At 46.8% G+C, this 17,979-nt stretch overlaps 1 protein-coding gene across 2 annotated transcripts in view; it reads right to left on the reverse strand.

The window, feature by feature from the left end:
- Positions 1–17,432, reverse strand: part of ROR1 (receptor tyrosine kinase like orphan receptor 1) — a 397,078-nt gene extending 379,646 nt beyond the window's left edge. For both annotated transcript variants that reach the window (XM_059689301.1, XM_059689300.1), the window contains exon 1: positions 16,906–17,432. In XM_059689301.1, coding sequence (XP_059545284.1) covers positions 16,906–16,996 — 91 coding nt within the window. In that variant the 5' untranslated portion in view covers positions 16,997–17,432. The remainder of the gene's footprint in view (positions 1–16,905) is intronic.
- Between the last annotated feature and the right edge of the window lie 547 nt (positions 17,433–17,979).

Raw genomic sequence — 17,979 nt, forward strand, 5'->3', positions numbered from 1 at the left:
GTCGCTTCACCTCAGTTTTCCCATTCTGTAGCCGAAATAATACTAATATCCATCTCTCCACATCCCCTGGGATTTAGCCATTCATCCCACAGGACTCTGGGACAAATGCATAGAATAACTGAAAAGGGTACAATTATTTAGGGCCACCTACTTAAAAGTTGTTGAGCACCTTCTAGCTACACAATGCAAGGTTTGAAGAAAGCTGCCATAAACTTCTAGGTTTGGGGTAGTGTGGTATTATGAATGAGCGTGGACCGAGAATTCTAGGACCTCCTGTGATTTCTTTAGAAATGGGAGAGGCCTCGCCACCAACTTTATCTCAAAGCTCTTTAATCTTTCAGAAAAATGCTTACCAATTCCACTGGATACTGTAATTAATTCACCCTCAGAGACATTAGCCTAAAATAAAATTTCAGGGAAAGAAGAGGAAATTATGTAAGTTGCAAACTCTTTCTCATTCTCTCTCTTTTCAAGTAGCGAGGAATGGAATTGGTGTAGGAGTAGGAGAAGAGATGAAGTAGCATTTTCAGGGTGCTGTGCAGTTCGCAATAGGCAATCCTCTGAGATTTTGTTAGTCCCCTTTACTAATCAGGAAACTGAGGCCCAGAGAACTGGAAAGCATCTTACCCAAGATTATACAACAGATGAATGGCAGGCCAAGGCACAAACTCAGATTTTAAAAATATATATTTTATTGCTTTCAGAAAGGTAGGGAGAGGGAGAGAGAGATCGAAATATCAGTGATGAGAGAGAATCACTGATACGCTGCCTCCTGCACACCCACTACTGGGGATCGAGTCCACAACCCGGGCATGTGCCCTGACTGGGAATCGAACCATGACCTCCTGGTTCATAGGTCGGCGTTCAACCACTGAGCCACAAACTCAAATTTCTTTTTTCTTGCCAAACCATGCATTCCTTCCTCTGGGTAGGGCTTGTATACAACCTCATGTAAGTGAGAGCTGCTTCCTCTTCCCAGTTATCTGAATGCTAGGCTTGTTGCTAAGGATGCCTTAGTTTCCTTATCTATGAAATGGGCATCATAATGATAGGGCCTGCCTTATGGCGTTGTTTTTAGGATTCAGTAATGCTTGACTATTGCCTGGCACACAGTAAGCGCTGTACAAATGTCACCAATGGTAACGGATGTCCCTGATGTGCACTGTTAACTGAGGACACACTACCACTTCAAGGCTGCTGCACTGGCTGGCCCCACTCCTGAAGGACTCCCAGCCATGATGCTCACTCCTTCATCTCATGCAGGTCTCTGCATAGGAGTCACCCGTCATAGAGCCTTCCCTGTCACCCTTACACAACGGCACCCACCATCCCGCCGCCCATTCCGTCCCCCACCTTGTCACAAGTTCCTTTACCCTGCTTCATCTTTCTTAGTACTTACCATCACCTGATACGATATCATACAACTGTATTTTCAAACTCCTCCATGAGTAGGGTCTTTGTTTTGCTCACAGCTTAACGCCCCACCATCTAGAACACTGCCAGCCACATAAATATTTGCTGAGCAACTAAAGGAAGCCTGGTGGATCCTTTCACCCAGAGAGGGAGATAAACTGTTGTTTGCTATCTGACCCTTCAATCTCAGATAAGGCTTCACATCCTTCATCTCCTCTAATCTTCCTTAATCTTCAGGGCGGGAGTTAAAATCCCACTGCAGAGATGAAGAAACTGAGACCCCAGACCTCTGAGCAGAGCAGCTTTCTGGAGCAGCAGAGGCCTGGGCTGGGTCCTGAACCACCTCCACACACACCTGGCCCTGAGACGCGGGGGTCCTGGGCTCCCTGAGCTGCGGCCCTAGTGGAACCGCTGAGGGTCCCTCAGAAGGGCTGGCTTTTAGAGGGGGGCCTGGGAAATGGCTTTTATCACTTAGTTGAACACCAAACATTACAGACAGCAGAATTTTGTAAACTCATTTGTCTAAATAAACCCATCCATTATGATCAATAGGATAAAAAATGCACCGTGAGTTATTGCTTTAGGGCCTCCGTGGGACACCTTTCCTGATTCCCTCTTTGCCTGTGCCCAGGCCCTTGCTGCACAGCCATTACCCTTTCCCTGCTGCCCAGGAGCCCAGCCCTCAAGCTCCTGGCAGAAGTTCCTATGGCTCCAGCATCCAGCCCAGTGCCGGGCACCCAGCAGGCGCAGCTTGCAAGCTGACCGAGGACTGTCCTGAAGGACACCAGCGGGGCAAGGAAGAAAACAGCCCAGGCCTTTCTTCTCCCCCACAGCTGCTCAGCCCCCAGATATGCAACCAAAGCTCTGTTAAGCTCCCTTTTCTCTCTCCTGCGTGGAGGAAAGGTGGTCCAGCCTGAAGCAGATGGTTTCCACCCGCCTTTCTGGCCAGATTTGCATCCAGATTGCTTGCAAATTCAAAACTTAGAGCATTTTCCCCTCTACTTATTAAGAGAAAGCAGAGAGAGTAAGAGGCCCGCCCCCCCCCCCCACACACACACACACACACACGGGATATTTCCCTAGTAATGAGACCTTGCAAAATTCCTAAACAAAGAAAGGGGACTAGAGAGCAGACGGAACTGGGGAGGGGGAGGATGCTCATGACAGGGAAGAATCACTCACCACCCCGGTTCTCAGCGGGCCCCACAGCCCGAACCTGCCCCCAGGCGCAGGCACAATGCCCTCTCCACTGGGACAGGTGCCAGGACTTCCCACACCTTTTCTCAAAACTCCATCACATAAAAGAAGAGAAAGAGGAGAGCTTCGAGGGAGAATTTTAATTCGGTGCCAATTAAGGGCAGAGTGACCCTAATTTACAGCAGCAGGACCCACAGTTATCATAGATTTTGCATCTTGAGAAAAGAGCCCAGCTCTCCTGCTGCCCACAGCTCCCCTGCAATTAAAACCCACAGGAGGTTTAATTGAGTAGTGATTGCCTTTTTGAGGGGGTGGAGTCCTCATCTTTTGAAAGAGATAGACTTGAGATTTTCAATTGTTCAACGATGCCTTTTTACATTGCTAGATAGTAATAGCAAAACAAACTAGAATTCTTCCAGCCTCTAGAAATACAAGCAAAGCTTAGAAGCTTAGTAAAAGTACGTAGAGTCGATTTATTTGGCCACCAGGCACTGTACTGGCCGCGACCCAGATTCAGAGCCAAACTCTAAGGAGCATCCAATCCAGTGATGGAGAAGGTACCACAAAAGTAACACTTGCACAAGTAAATATTTGGGAAAGCAAGTGGGTGGGAACCCACTCTAGTCTGGCCATTCAGGGAAGTGACATTTAAGCCAGAGCAGACGGCCTGGTAGCTGGTGGGTGGGCAGGATGCGCCTAGGGAGGGGACAGCCCATGGAAAAGCAGCATGTACAGGGTGCCAGGTGAGGCCCGAGAGGGGTGGCAGGTTATTTTGGTTTCTGTATTATATTTGTGATTTTGTTTTTAATGGACATATATTTTCTCATGAGAAAAAGCATCAAAACTGCTTCCTTTTAGGTTAAAAAAAATAATAATAATACTTCATTTTGTTGTGAGGATTGGTGAGGTAAGGTGTGTGCATGGTCAGGACGCAATAGCCTCACCTAAAACAAAGGCTGCGGGCTCTGGGTGGAAAATCTCAGAGATGGAGGAGAGACTGGACCAACACCACACCTCTCAGCAGTGCCCGCTCTGGATCTCAAAACCATCCTCTCCTACTCACCAGCTTCTTTCCAGGACAGAGACATGGCCGAGGCCATCTCCCAGCTTCCCCGCCACAGGGGGGCTGCCCCTAAATCCCAGGGATGAACTATGACTAGCCTGTCATAGTGAGGCTGGGGGCAGGAGTTATGATTGACAATGTCCCCATAACAAGCTTGCGCTTGCAGCACAGTGCAGGCAAAAGCAGTGTCTTTTCCCAATTGATGAAGAGGCAGAAGGGGAGGAGGGTTGAATTGGAGACAATAATTCTGGAGAGACAAAATAACAGGATTCCATAGTAGGTGCTCAATAAATGATGGAGACTATTATTACAAAGATTAAAAATCTAGGTGTCACCCGGCCAGCATGTCTCAGTGGTTGAGCATCGACCTGTGAGCCAAGGAGTTCACGATTCGATTTCCGGTCAGGACACATGTTGCGGGCTAGATCCCCAGTGTGGAGTGTGCAGGAGGCAGCCGATTAATTTTTCTTTCTCATTGATGTTTCTCTCTCTCTCTCTCCCTCTCCCTTCCTCTCTGAAAAAATCAATAAAAAAATATTTTTTATAAATCTAAGTGTTGAGCTAAATCAGAATAAGTGGATGTGCTTTAGGTGGCTCGTGTGAGACTACTGGCTGAGCATGAAGGCGCAGGGGAAGGGAGGGCAGATGGGTGGATTCCTGAATGTGGGAGCACTGGGGACTGAAGACAAGATTTCAGCTAGGGGAGATGGAGAGAGGGAACAGCATGAGCCAGATATGCTGTGCAGCTGGGGCAGGTACTAGAGTACACAGATTCAGAGGCTGCAGGATACTGAGGTTTGATTCAGTGAATTATTTCCCTGTCCTTTGGGGGTAATCAATCAATTTTTGTCTCCTAACAAAAATCGTAAACTTCCTAAGAGAGAGGGCACTGCCATACATCTATCCTGCATCCACCTTAGTTACTAAATAATTACTTAACCAAATGGAATGGCCAGTGACACCTTGGCAGTGTACACAGGACATGTCACTCAGGCAGGTGAAGGAGCTGCATGCCAGGGGTCCCTTCTTTCCTTGGCTCCTCCGCACCAACACCGAGCCAGCAAAGGGACTGCTCTGTTCATTTGATTCTATGAGTCCAGGGGAAGCCGCTCTAACCAACATCCTGGGTTAGTTAAGAAAGTTTTTTCTAAGCCTGAGTCCTGAGGCAAAGATGTGAGAGGGTTATTTATAAACATTTTGACCATCTCATCTATATATATATAGTTTAACCCCAACACAACCATGAAATCTGGCAATTGCTCCTTTAAAAAAAAAAATCAAGTTGCAGCCAGTGAAAGGGAGGAATGCTTTACCCCCTACACCAGCGGTTTTCAACCTGTGGGTTGCGACCCCTTTGGCGGTCGAAGGACCCTTTCACAGGGGTCACCTAAGACCATCCTGCATATCAGATATTTTTACATTACGATTCATAACAGTAGCAACATTACAGTTATGAAGTAGCAACGAAAATAATTTTATGGTTGGGTCACAACATGAGGAACTGTATTTAAAAGGCCAGAAGGTTGAGAACCACTGCCTGACACCCAATGCTTTTGTCTTTGGGAGGGAAACCAATTAGTGTTAAGTGCTGGACTCTCTCTGCCCCTCTATTAACTTAACTACACCTTGCAAGGGCTGGGGGCCAGAACTAGACAGTGACTTATTGATGAATTGGGTAGAACAAACTGGGCATGCTCAGCTCCGCTCAGCTCCTCCCTTGCTCAGTGGGGAAGAAGAAGACCCTTTACCAGGTGTCTCTACAAGGCCCCCACAGCAGGTTCTGACTCTCTGAAGGTTGCCTGCCTATAGGCAAGCACTGGATTCCTTAGCTTAGGGACACTGGACAGGAGTGAGCCAAGTGCTGTGAGCAGCATAGAGAAAAAGAGGGTAACTCGTCAGTAGATTAAGAACATCATCAAAAACCTTTGCTGGTTATTGTCAGCTAATCTCAAATGGCGATGCTTTGGGACTGGAAGTTCCTATACAGCCCTCAACAGTTATGTGAAGGGAGAAGGAGGTATACAGCCGCCACTGAGCCAAGCACCCCTTTCTTCAGGCACGCCTTTCCGAGTCCACATGAAGGGCTAACTTTCATCCCACTGCAAGTTCGGGTGAGGGGAAAAGCAATACTCTGCAGGGAATGGGAAAATCATGTAAAAACTATGAAAGTGGGAGTGAAGTCCCAGAGGTGAGGATATCATCTCTCTTACGGAGAAAAAGTAAAATAAGTAGCTTTGACGTATGCCTGACCCATCAAAAAATGGTGCCACTTTCCCGTGAAGAACAGAGGGCATTTAGGATTTCAGAAGGCAGGATCTGCTTTGACCTTAGGATGTGTAGCTTCACAGAGCATAAGAAAGCCCCTGTCCTTGAGATATATGAATATAATTGTAACCTAAAAGCTCTAGGTGCTAGGAAAACCTGCCCAGAGACGATTATATTATAAAAAATAAAGACTAACAAGGTGCTGAGGTTTGGAAATTTTGCCCCATCACGTCCTGGGAAAATCTCAGAGGAGGAAGTGCACTCCTCTTGCTGCTCCCCATTTAATTCACGGAGTGACTGAGCGTACACGCTGGGTACACCCCAGACACTGTACAAGCACCTCCTTCAGTCCTCCCCAACCTGCCAGGGAGCACCATCAGCTTCCAGTTTAAATTGAGGAAAGCGTCTCTCAGAGGCCAAGTAACTTGCTGACCAGGCAGGAAAGCAGTGAGCCCCGTTTCATACCAAGACCTATGAGGCCAAAGCCCCTCTATGAATGGCTCCTCGACCTGCTAAGAATCACCAACAGCTAAGTAAACTTGTTTTTAAGCAACTTCTCCCAGTCTACCAGTATTTGCAAGTAAATTTCCTTACGTTACAGGTGCACTAGCTCCAGGTCCCACCTACAAATATCTCACAGCTACTTCTGAAAACAAAAGCTGGTTGGAGGAGAACCCGGCAAATGCATTAGGTGGTGAAAGGACAGTGAAAATAGACATAGGTCAGTGTCTTAGAGTCAGTCTCTTCGAGTCCCGACTTCCAAACACAGGCGATCTTTTAGAGCAGAAACACTGGGGGCCGGGAGCCAACAGGCTGGGTTTCAGCCGGTCTTCGCCAGCTATGGTGACTTAGGTGAGCCGCCAACTTCACATGTGCCAAAAGAAGGAAATCCTATTTCATTGAATTATTTGGAAAATAATGATAACATTAGACATAAAATAATTTGGTAAGCTGCAATTTCCTATTTAAATGAGGGGTTTAATTACAATTATTTGACTCAGCTATTTGGCTGGGATCTTACAGGGAATTTGAATTCTCAGATAGAATTTTAAAAAAAACAACAACAACACAAAAAAAACCCTGAGATGCAGTATGGCATAATGATCAAGGACAGAGCCTTGGACTCAGGATACCCATGTTCAAATCCTGTGTGACCTTGAACAGGTTACTTACCTTCTCTGTACCTGTTTCCTTATCTAGAAAATGGGGATAATATTGATGCCCACCTCACTGGGCTACCCTGAAGACTATGGCAGTTAAAATACTTAAAGGACTTAGAATGGTTCTTGGTACTCAAGATGCTTACTGTGTTAATCATTACTATGCTACTATGATTTCCATCAAACAGGCAAAAGGTGGACTAGAATTCAGTAGCCTGCACTACAGAACAAAACTGCTGCAGCAGAGGGAATAAGACACAATATGCCTTTGACAAGCAGCCCTGAAATGTACTGCGTTTTTAACTCTCTGGGGCACTCTCTTGGAGAGAAAGGTAAGTCATCATACTCCCAGTAAAACCCTGCTCCCTCTTCCCCTCCCCCACGCCCTTCATATGCAAAAATACGTAACTGGCACCCCTTCAAAGCCCCCTTTCTTCTTCATTACTCTCCAATCCCCTGAAGACCAACGTCTTTCCTGGATAAAGGCCCAGTGTAAGAGCCCAGGAGAGCTTGGGCAAGTCCATGGACACCCGGGCAGCTTCAGAATGTTCAGCTCCTTTCCTCCTTTCCCATCTCAGTCCTTCCTGTCCTTCAAGGCTTGCATCATATCCCACTTCCTCCCTAAAGACCTCTCCCTTCTCGGGGTTCTGCATCTATAATTGCTAACTCTGCATTCACTGGCTGTATAATTATTTTCCAAGTGCCTATTTTATTGCCCCTAAAAGGTAAATTCCCCAAGGGCTAGTTATAGCTCTTCTGAATACCTCGAGGTGCTTAGCACAGTGCTAGAGACACTGTATGTGTGCTATGAACTTGGGAAGGGGGTTAATTCACTGGAAGAAGCCCAGACTCCATGTGAAACAGTCAGATGCAGACCAGCCTGAGCCTCTACTCCTCCTCCCCAAGCCCAGGTCAGATGCTGCTATCAGACCACAGCATTCCTTCCCAGAGATCCTGGAAGAACTTCAGAAACCTTCTCAACACTGATCCATAGGCAGCCCATACCAACTGACTGGGGAAATGAACCCTAATGCCATCTCTGCTTTCTAGGCACTTCCTTAACTGAGTCTCCATTGCATGAGGACTTAACTACCTCTGCCATAACTACACACTCCATTGTACAGAGGTGGCGACTTGTCTGCCTCCACTAGACCAGTGGCTTTCAGACTCTTGATTGTGGGAGCCCAATAATAGTCCAAATCAGCATATACAGAATGGAGGCCAAAGTTTCCCAAAACAATATTCACCTTAATAATGTAGTGCACTCTGGTATTTCTTATTCCTATCATATTCTATCCAAAAATGCTGGTCCGGACCCAAGAAAATGATCTGGTGGTATATAAAATGTTAGCTAAAGTAGCATTAGCAACTATAACTGATAAACTCCCAAATCTCAGCGTTCACTACAATAGAAGTTTATTTCTTGCTCATATAAAACCTAAACAGGTATGGACTAGCAGGTGGGTTCCACTGTGCAGTGATTAAGGGAGGGTTCCAGGCTGTTTCCATCTTGTAGTATCTTCAACACATGACTTCTAGGGTTATCATGTTTGGGATCATATCAATCTTCCCTCTGAATTTTTTTTTTATGGGTTAAGCCTACAAGTGATGCTCATTGCTTCCAATCTCATGCTATTGGCTAATATCTAGTCACATGACTTCACTTAACTGCAAGGTAGCTGGGAAATGTAGTTTAGCCACGTGCACAGAAAGAGATGGAAATCGATTTGGGGATTAGCTAGCAATCTCTGCCATGGATCTGCCATTTAAAAAACTCTCCAAGGAAACAATATGGAGTTTCCTCAAAAAATTAAAAATGGAACTCCCATTTGACCCAGTAATCCCACTTCTAGCAATATATCCCAAGAAATCAGAAACACCAATCAGAAAGGACGTATGCACCCCTATGTTCATAGCAGCACAATTTACAATAGCTAACATTTGGAAACAGCCTACTAGTAAGTGCCCATCAGCAATGAATGGATTAAAAAACCGCTACATCTACACAATGGAATACTATGCTGCTGTAAAAAAGAAGGAACTCTTATCATTTGCAATAGCATGGATGGACCTGGAGAGCATTACGATAAGTGAAATAAGCCAATTGGAGAGATAAATATCACATGATCTCACTCATTTGTGGAATATAATGAACAACATAAACTGATGAACCAAAATAGACCCAGAGAAAAAAAGTATTTTAGAATAGAATAGAAGTAATCCTCTTATTTGCAGATTTTTAATATTTCCTACAACTTTTGTGATATTATACTATGTTAGTACAGTTTTGGTAATGTTATACTTAAACTCTCTTTTTCTTGAAATATTAATTTTTATTGCATGTAAATTATATTTAAAACTAGAGGTCCAGTGCACAGATTCGTGCACCGGTGGGGTCCCTCTGCCTGACCTGTGGGGATCGGGCCGAAACCAGCTCTCCAACATCCCCCAAGGGATCCCAATTGCAAGAGGGTGGTTCTCAGGTGACACACCCCTGAATCGGGCTCCCTCCTCTCTGGTTCCGGGTGCGTCACCCAAGAACCGTAGCTGCCAAGTCACCACAGCTTGGCAGCTCCTGCATTGAGCGTCTGCCCCCTGATGGTCAGTGCGCATCATAGCTACCGGTCAGATGGTCAGATGGTTGAATGGGGGCCGGTCACTTAGGCTTTTATATATAGAGATCAGTTTTCTTGAAATATTAATGTTTATTGCATGTAACATTACATTTAAAATAGTTTTTCTTGTAATATTAATGTTTATTGCATGTAACATTATACTTAAAATAATTTTTCTTGAAATATTTTTAAAAAATAAAGCACCTGACATAGAAAAAATAAATAAATAAATAATAAAATAATAAAAAATAAAAAAACCCTCCAAGGAAAGGACCTAGTCTTTATGTCTCCAGTGACTAACAAAATATTGGCTCACAGTAAGTGAACGTGGTAGATTCTGGCCAGAGTTCCCGGAGTGTTATAGTTTATGATTAGGCATTGTGATCCTCTCCAAATTCACACATGTGCAAATCCCTTTTTCCACCCAAAGCAGAGCTGAGTCCAAAAATCTGGATTAGAGAAAGTATCTTAGTGTCTTCCCTTCCATTTGGGGACCACATAGCCAATTACTCTTCCAACCACCACATGCCTGTGGGAAAGGAGCACAGCAGAACAATTAAGAGCACCTGACTTTTGAGGCAGGTAAATCCTGACCAGGCCTCTCTCTGGCTACATAACTACGGCAGAGCACTCACTAATACCCACTATGTGTATTAACTGTACTGAGCATTTTTCTATACATTATTTCATTGCATCCTCACAAAAAGTCTATGAAAGTATGTTCTCCCTCTGACTCTCCAATTCCCCCAGTGAGAATTCCTACCTCTGTGTTCCCATAGCACTTTTTCCACAACCCTTTCCTATACCTCCTGTAGAGAAGTCCATGTGGAGGGCCACGTCTGTTCATTCTGTCTCCCCAACTACACTTCAGGGACAGTGAAAATAGCATGCACTTGTGAGTCAAAGTACCTATGTTCAAATGTCCAGGGTCAAATGCCAAATACCAGTTAACAGTTGTGTGAGGTTGGCTAAGATACTTACCTCCCTGAGTCTTGATTTCCTTATCTGTAAAATGGGGTTAGAAGTCCAACCTCAAAGGGCTGCTGGGAAATATAAGCCTAGCATCTATAAAAAACTATTCCTGGCACATAGTAGGTTCTTTACAAAGGAAGAATTTCCACCCTCTGCCTCCCCTGGAGAGCAGGGATAATGTTTTGTTTCTGGGCACTAACACCATATCTTGCACATAATAAATATACAATAAATGTTCGCTGAAATGCATTGAATGATAAGCTTTACTGTTGAAAAATAAAAATAAAAAACACAAACTTCTAAAAACCCTGCCATGGTTTTTAGAAGTTCTTTTTATCTCCCCGGTCCCTTCCCACACACTTCATTACTCTGCTTTCTTTGGGCAACATGAACTTTTTTTGTACTCAGAAATTTTAAATGGCTAACAGAGCACCTCAGGATTCCTTCCTCCGGCCATTATCCTTCTCTTTCAAGTTGTGCTCAGCAAGATTTTTTGGATATTGGAGCTAAAAACGGTCAGATTACAAGTGGAGGTCCCTGAAATGTAACATTCCCCATTGCAGGATTCTGGAATTACACCAAGCACCAGGGAGAGGTTGCTCTTCCCCAAAGAGCTCGCTGTTCTGAAAAAAGCCTTTGTTTTAAGGCTTTGCAAAACTGCACAGTGGAATCTCTGGACCTCAGCACTGGCCTGGGTACTGTTCCGACCTAGAGTGTCCGTCTATATGCTCCCTGTAAAATGAAACACTCGAGAGTCCTAACATATTGTAAAAATTGCTGCTTCTCTGGGCCTTGGTTCCTATCTCACAGCCTAACAATCATTGTTTTGGAGCCAGGTTTTCTCGTTTTTCCAGCACGTTCCTGATCATGGTAGTGGCTATCATACTGCATGTTTAGGAGGCCCATGGCGCTGTTTGGTGCCTTATGTCCATTATCTCCTTTAATTATCACCAAAACCCTCTACGTCGGATATCACTGTTGTCCCCATTTTAGAGAGAAAGAAACTGAGGCTGAGAAAGGCAAAGAACTTTCCCAAGGTCACACAGCCAGTAACAGCACAGTCCCAATTCAAACCTTCATCTATCAGGCTCAAATCCCATTCTATTTCTGCCTCCATACTGCCTCTTTAAATGGCTATAAAAGAAGGTCCTTTCTGTGTAGAAATACTTGAGAAAATAAACAGCTTGGACTGGTTGCTCTTTTAGGTCCCTTTCACCTCTTAAAAAAAAAGCTATGGTTCTATAGAGCGCAGGGGGGCAGGGAGGAAATGTAAGGAGGCCAAACATTACGAGGCTTGGCTTATCAGTATTTAATAACAGCTTTGGGATCAAAACTCTACAGAACCTTATTTATGGACAGACAGTTACTGTTAAGCAGAGCCTTTTATTTTCATCTGAGGATGTTGTAGCCTTCTACTGTCTTTCTATTAGTGAGAGATGGGGTGTGAAATTTGCTGGCCCTGCCAAGATTATCCCATTAAATTATCTGCCCTCTTCCAGTGTAATTCACTCAGGGGCAACAGTCTGAGACTCAGGCCCTGTGGATGTCCAGGCCTGAGCCTTCAGAGGGGGGGAGGTGTGAAGGAAAAAGTTCAGGTGGTGGTGGTAGCATCCCAATGACAATAACATCAATCCACGTTTCACTGCCTTACCAAAATAAAGTGGATGCCACAATTATCCCATTCCTAAACAAACTGAAAACCCCAACCGAGCTTACTGCAACAAAGAGAGAGCCTTTTTACTGCTGTTTATTTGTATTTTGTATTCGTTAGCTTTTTAGATATTCCTGGCATGCAAGTCAGGCTCCATGTAACAAGCAGCTGCATTTAGTTAAGGATTTCGAAGCGTTCCCCCCACCACTCCCGCCATCCCCTCCCCCCTAAACTCCAGAGAACTTTCTCAGACTCCTAGAAGACTATTTCCTTCTCTTCACGCGTCTGCGGAGCAGCCTCTCCTGTCACCCCTCAGGGAACAGGTAGGGCCAAGCTGAGGCCCTTCTGTCTGAGAACAAGGCCTCGGAGATTGTAGCGTTTCCCAGCTGGGGCTGCTTTTGCCAGGGTCTGGTCCACTCTAATGAATCACCCCAGCTCCGACCACGACCAAGATGCAAATACAAAGTCACTTCCTCAAACTATATCTCATCGCTGGTTGGAAAGAACCGCCAGACACACTCCTCAAACCTTATTAAAACTGCAATTCATCACAACAATGTAATTCCCCCTGATCAGAGTGAAGACCAGCAAGGGCCCTCCGGCCCCATCATCTCTGAGTTACAGCAACACTGGCTCAGGAACCCAGCACAGGAAAGAAAACAGAAATTGGCTATCTCCGATCACTTATTGTAAACCCTAGATCTGGCTAAGAAAACGTTCCTTTGCTGCTCTTGGAAAACCTGGAGGAAGGGAACCTGTGGCCCATTCAGAATGATAATGTAAAATCTAAGACTTAACCCAGAGGAGACTGTCTAGTGCAGCAGTTAAGATAAAAGCCATGACCTCCCAGGGTCTGTAAGCCCAACAAAGCCATTTCCTAGTCGTAACTTAACTTCTCTGTGCCTAGGTTTAAATGAGCTATTTATGCGATCTCCCTAGTAGGGTTGTGAGGATTCAGTGAGTTAAAACTTGCAAAATGCTTAGAATGGTGACTGGCCGGAACACAAGTGTTTGTTAAATAAACTGTAGTAACAGAAGCATCTCAGAATGCTTGGGTTTAGGGAATTACATTCTTAGTTGAGGTCAAAGGACTTGGCAGTACTCTTCAGTTTTCCCTGGGCCCAAAAACAGCCAGCCTGGTGGGAGAGAAACTGGAAAGTGAGGAGAGGTAGAGGTTCCATGGATTGCGCAGATCTGGGCTGAGGCCCAGGACACATCACCAACCCTAAACCCCTTGACACCTAACCAGGAAGGCAACTCATTACTCCGGGCAGGCATCACACACGCCAAATCAATAAATGGTTCCTATCTTTGGGCGTTGCAATTTTCTCAGAAAATCAAATTATAGCTAAAAACAGAAAACCACAAAAATGCACATAAAATTTTTGTATATCCATTCTGGGGGTCCGAATAGCCTCAATTTCAGGTAGCCCAAGTTAAGACCCCCTTGGCTGAGTGCTCTTCTCCAGTACTGGTTTCACTTAAAACTCACAACATGCTGGTGAGGGTCCGAAAAAACTAATCGATATACCCTGTTACATTCCAATCACTGTGCTCATAACCATTAAGCTCTACTGTTCACTCCTACTGCATCCCCTTCATGCTAGAAAATGGAGTAAGAAAAGGAAAAATTCTTGAATATATGCCATGTTGCATTTTTACTGAGAAAAATTTTACATATGACCGAAAAAGTTATCCTCCATTCATTCAACAAAAATCTGTGGAATACATACTACATATGTATGTACACATATGCCACTTACATGTAGGTATACATTTACATCAATATGCATATAGCCTACAGAGCTTTCCATTCTCCATAGGATGCTGAGTAAAATTTTCAGAAATATTTGAAATGGGGTATGTGGTCACCATCAAACCACAGCCAAATTGGATACTAATGGATGCAACTGACACTCCACTTACTAATTTTCTTACTAATTTGAGGCCTATGCTCACCAGGTAGGAGATGGAAAGGAAAATATAGGCTAAAGTTGAGTTTTTAAAGGACTCCTAACTAAATATCAAAATGATGGTCTGAGGCATCAGGGTGGCAAACAGCTTACCAAGTATGCTGAAGCGATATTGGAAATTAAATATTTTCCACACACCACCAGACTCCGTCTGACCAAACCCTTTGTCTATTGGGCCTCTGCATGGCTTTGTCTGGGGAGTGTTTGCAGGAGTCTGCAATAAAATTGGGGTGGCTGACTTGGCCCTCAGTGTTATTACCCTCAAGAGACTCCTCTTGTAAAGGTAGACAGGTCAGACACCTATGCAAATGGCACTGGAAGGTTTACAAAATGACAGCAAACACAGTAGCAGGCCACCTCCCTCTGACTCCAAGGAGCCAAACCGCAGAATCCAGGGGGTTCTGAGAAAGTCCCAGGCAGGTTTCAAAGACCCTGGGCTCCCGGTGAAGTTACAGGCTTCACCTTCCTGGAGAGGTGTCGCTCTGGGTAGGTATACAGATGGCGGATGAATTCAACAATGCACACACCAGAAAAAAAGAAATTTACCGGTAAAGGTTTTTCTCCTCCTGGCTACTATGATAGCAAAGTGATAGAAGAAACCCAGAGTTGTTTTTTAATAAATAAATGAAACATATCCCCCCTTTAAGCTGATCCTAAGCCACTGTCTGAGTTACCTGAGGAATCTTGGATCAGACAAGAAAGTAAATGTGCCTTCCCCTGGAAGCTCTGTCCCCAGCGAAAAGATCGAGTATGCACAGAAATGGAAAGAGATTTCTAAGACAACAAATAAGACAATAATAACAGATTTGAGCTCATTATTGAAGAGTTCGGAACAGGCAATCCTCTTTTAAAAATTGTAAAAGCCTGATAGACAGTTAAACAAGACAAAATTTGGGTGACTGCCGAAAACAACATTGTCTTTCCCTCAGCAAATGTCCGCTGCATGGGTGCCCCCACCCCACCCCCCATGATCTAAAAGCAACCAGGAGTCAGACAGAGGATATAATCGGATTAATCAAGGCCCCAAACTAGGAGCCCTCCCTTAGTGAGAATCACCTGGTCATCTCCACCCCCATTTGCTAGGCGACCTGACATCAGCAGGATGTTTACACTGTTTAGCAGCATGGCCCATTTTTCACTTTTCACCCAGGTGTTGGGGCCAGATGTTAGGCATCATAGACGCAAACATCCATGTGACCAAACTGTTTACATTTCATTAGGATTTTCACCGCAAAGGTGCACTCCCAGCTGATACGCACATCTTAATTACAATTAGAAGCTCTTTCTACTTTACCCACAGGAGCGTCCAAATTAGCACAACTTCAAGATAGGATCCGTTTCAGAATCATCCTCAGAAAATGTGGTTCCCACTCCCCCTCCCCAAAACATCTCTAGAAATCAAAATGCGCGCACACACAACTTCCTTCCAGGGTGTTTTCTACCATGAAGCTTCTTCGCTAGGTATTAGTAACAAACGGATTCTGAAGTTACAATCTATGCGGTGATTAGATCTTTTCCTCCCTCAACTGCAAAACAGCCTTTTCTTCCCCTAAACACAGCCTAACTAAAATGAAAGATGCATGATAAAAGGGCAGAGACTACTCATCGGTTGGAGAAAAGAATCCAGGGGCTCCGGCACCCCCTCAAGGGATGCATGTTAAAAGTGAGGCCCCAGTCCCTGGAGACTTTAATCAACTTTCCCCCTCCAACCTCCAAAGAATGAATCGGTTGTCTCCACAGGCGCAGCCGCGCTCTTCCCTCTCATTGTGTACCGGCTCAAACGCAGCAAGGATCCAAGCTTCCCGCAGCGAGCTAAGACGCTCCGGCTTTCGGCCGAGTCTTTCTCTAACTGTTGCAATTGTCTTTGGAGATTACCAAAATCAAGTATGCATTAGATGGCTTTTCTCCCTTGTTTGTCTCTCTCTCTCTCACACACACACACACACACACACACACACACACACACACACACACACACGTGCACGCTCCGAGCGCTCAGGAGCCGCAGGCCGCCTCTGACAGCACATTTTGCACAAAGTGGCGGCGGCAGCCGCGCACACGTTGTGGCCTCCCTGGTGACCCTCCTGAAGGCTGAAGAGCCGGGGGCGGAGGAGAGGCGAGGCCGCCCGCGTCCCAGAAGGACCGGGCTTTTGTTTGGGTCGCTCTGCGGACAGCCTGGGCTCCCGCAGGAACCACCGAAAATACAAAAACTCCCTCCTGGACCGCGCCTTCCGGGACGGCCGCTCTTTGGGAGGGTAGACTTGCCTGAACACCGATAGGAGTCCAGCTAGAGATGGGGGGGACGAACCGCACGGAAGTGCCCCGTTCACCCCAACCCCTCCGCGCTGTCAGCGCTGACAACTGCAGCTGGGCGCCGAGGAGGGGGTGCCCGGCGCACCCCTTAGCGGGGCTCCCGGGCAAAGCTTCGCCTGCCTCCCCGGCGCCTGGGGTCGCATCGGCGAGACCCACGACGGGTCGCGGCCGCCCCGAGGCGGGCTCGGCTCTTCCTGTGTGCCCAGCACCGGGCTGGCCGACAGAGGGAGGGCCGAGGGCCGAGGGCCGGGTGGGCTCGGGAGCCGGGGGACGCGCCTCTTACCTTGGGCAGCGGCCCCGCGCGCCGCCAGCAGCAGCGCGGCCAGCAGCGCCAGGAGCGGCGGGCGCGCCCCGCGGCGGCGCGGCCGGTGCATTCCTCCTCCTCTGGCGGCGGCGGCGGCTCCCAGGCCGCGCGCAGAACATCCACCGGCTCTGCCCGGGGTCCCAGCCACCTCGTCCCGGCTGCTCTTCCCGCAGGATGGTGGGGGCGTCTGCAAAGTTCTTTGTCCCTCTAACCTGCTCCTCGCCTCCGCCCTGCAGCCTCAGGACCCCGTCAGCGCGGTCCCGCCCCGGCTCTCCGGCTGCAGCCTCGCCTCGGCCAGCCGGTCCGTCCCGGACTGTCCGCGTCTCGCTGGCGGAGGGCGCGCCTTCCCAGCTCGGACTCAGAAGAGCAAGCCCTGCGCCCACGGCGGCGGTCCCGGGCTCCCTCCGTGGCCGCAGCGGCGGCTCCTCCCGCTCCGCGCGCTCGCTGCCTTGCTCTCAGCCTCCCTCAACTTGTCACTTTCCACCAACTCTCCAGCCGGAGCCCGGACCAATGGCAGACGCGGGCCCAGGCCGGCGACCCAGCGCCCTCTGCTGCCGCCGGGCAACACCGGCACCCTGCGACTGCCCAGAGAGCTGTCGCTCCGGCGCGTCCCGCACGCCCACCTCCCCTCCCCCACTTCGCCTCAACCCTGGGGGCCCTAGAGGCGATTTGATCCAAGGGGAAACTGAGGCTCAGGATGTCGACCGGAGTCGCAAACCAGTTCGTGGCTGAATGACTTCGTTAGGAGGCCCAGATTCCGACAGTCTCAATGCTGCCACTGTTAGCCCTGTGACCCTTGGGTAATGGAATATTTATTGATATCATACAGTTTCCCTTTTGATTTCCTCTTGTACCCAAGTGATTTATATTTTCCCATTTTGTCTTTAATTTCTAGTTTCATTGCTTCCCTTTGGAGATTTATTGAGGATTTCTCTGTGGTCAGTTTTTGTCAATGTCCCATGGTCTCCAGAAAGAAGGTATTTTTCTGGATTCAGAACATGAAGGTAGAGGACTGTTTCCCTTTGACCTTCTTTACATTTATTACGTTATTTA

Source organism: Myotis daubentonii, chromosome 3 (assembly GCF_963259705.1).
Source record: "Myotis daubentonii chromosome 3, mMyoDau2.1, whole genome shotgun sequence".
Taxonomy (NCBI): domain Eukaryota; kingdom Metazoa; phylum Chordata; class Mammalia; order Chiroptera; family Vespertilionidae; genus Myotis; species Myotis daubentonii.